At 46.5% G+C, this 1,735-nt stretch overlaps 1 protein-coding gene across 1 annotated transcript in view; it reads right to left on the reverse strand.

Annotated features, from left to right (window-relative positions):
- Window positions 1-1,735, reverse strand: part of MLKL (mixed lineage kinase domain like pseudokinase) — a 25,389-nt gene that overhangs the window by 18,877 nt on the left and 4,777 nt on the right. The window contains exon 2 of the mRNA XM_008067738.1: window positions 1,138-1,221. Coding sequence (XP_008065929.1) covers window positions 1,138-1,221 — 84 coding nt within the window. The remainder of the gene's footprint in view (window positions 1-1,137; window positions 1,222-1,735) is intronic.

Consider the following 1,735-nt stretch of genomic DNA (forward strand, 5'->3'; position numbering starts at 1 on the left):
TGAGGTCTTGCCAAGTTGCCTGGGCTGGTCTCGAACCCACAGGCTCAGGCAATCCACTCATCTCGGCCTCCCAAAGCGCTGGGATTACAGACTGAGCCACCGAGCCTGGCCTCTTTCTTCCTTAGGCTGGAGTACAAGTGGCACACTCATGGCCACTGCAGCCTCCACCTGATGGGCTCAGGTGATCCTTCCACTTCAGCCTTCCAAGTAGCTGGAACTACAGGTGCCCACTACCATGCCCAGCTAATTTTTTGATTTATTGTAGAGATGAGGTCTTGCCAAGTTGCCCAGGCTGGTCTCAAACCCATGGGCTTGCTCAGGCAATCCGCTCACCTCTGCCTCCCAAAGTGCTGGCATTACAACTGTGAGCCACCACACCCAACTTGGAGTTTCTGACTCAACCCACAAGAGAGATTCCAATGCTCTGAGTGACTAGTAGAGACACAGCTGGACAATTAACAGAAATATGTCATGCACTTCCTTTCCTTCCTCTTCAAATCCTGCCTGTCTCTCCAGCCTTTACCCTCATCTCCCTCACCCTGGAGTTCTTCCTACTCCTATGCCACCCAGCTTGGCATCTGAGCACCTAGCATCTGGTCTAGTCATTTCAGAACTGATAGTTAGGGACATCGTTCAAGTTCAGTAACTTCGCTGCTATTGTGTGTTCACTGTCTGTCTTTCCTCTCCCCTCTTCCACCTCAAGGCCATGAGTTCCTGGAAGGCATTGTCCTTCTCTACATCTTAGTTCCCTCTATGCATAGCCTCTGGTATAAAGCAGTTACAGTTTTGTTGAGTGAATGAATATTTTAAAATTTGATTTGAACTTCTTTGTGGAAATTCAACAAGTGAACTGAAGCTATGAAGTTATTTATAGAAGTTTTTAGCATGTTAACTGGTGGTAGAAGATATCTTACTGATTGAGAAGCCTCCTTCAATGCTACTCTATGGACAGAAGCCTGGGCTAGCCATGAGCATATCCCCAAATCTGTGGGTTGCTTCCAGTCATCCAGCACAGAAAAATGGATAAGGAAAGTAGTCGGGGGTGGGTGGTGGGGGAGGGAGAAGGCTAGAGTTCCAATAAGCTGATGACTTCTAGTTTGAGGACGGTCAGAAACAGCAGGGCACAGGATAACTTACATTGCCTCAAGTCTTCCTTGATTTTCTCTATTTCTTTTACGTGGACATCCAACCGCCTGAATGTAGCATCTATACTCTCATTTCCTGCAGGAAAAAAAGGGCAGCAGATACTCAAGAACAGCAATGCTAATTAAAGCCACATGCCAATCAAAACCAAAATGCTAGTTGAAACCACCGAGATACCATTTTTTTTAACCTGCCATATTCATTACAGCTCACCAATATTCGGGCTTTCTATTTCCAAGCACACAGGAAATGCCCCGAAGCACACCTGTGTGACTGGCCTTAAAGAAGGCAAGAAAAAGAAATGAAGGAAAGAGATGTCTGTCACTTCCCAGAGGGATCATTTAATTGACTCTGCTCAAGGTTCCAACCTGGTTGCTTTGGGAGTAAGGAAATTCTGTGTCAACATGAAGTGTCCTATTATTGAAAGTATTTTGGGAGGAGGACAGCCACTTGGGAGAGTCTCTTGGACTTTGCCTGAATGAAAAATAAACTTTTTCTTTAAAACAAGATACTGAGCCGGGCTCGGTGGCTCAGCCTGTAATCCTGTGCCTTTGGGAGGCTGAGGTGAGTGGATTGCCTGAGCCCGTGGGTT

Source organism: Carlito syrichta, unplaced genomic scaffold, assembly GCF_000164805.1.
Source record: "Carlito syrichta isolate Samal-C Ts95f unplaced genomic scaffold, Tarsius_syrichta-2.0.1 Scaffold309739, whole genome shotgun sequence".
Taxonomy (NCBI): Eukaryota; Metazoa; Chordata; class Mammalia; order Primates; family Tarsiidae; genus Carlito; species Carlito syrichta.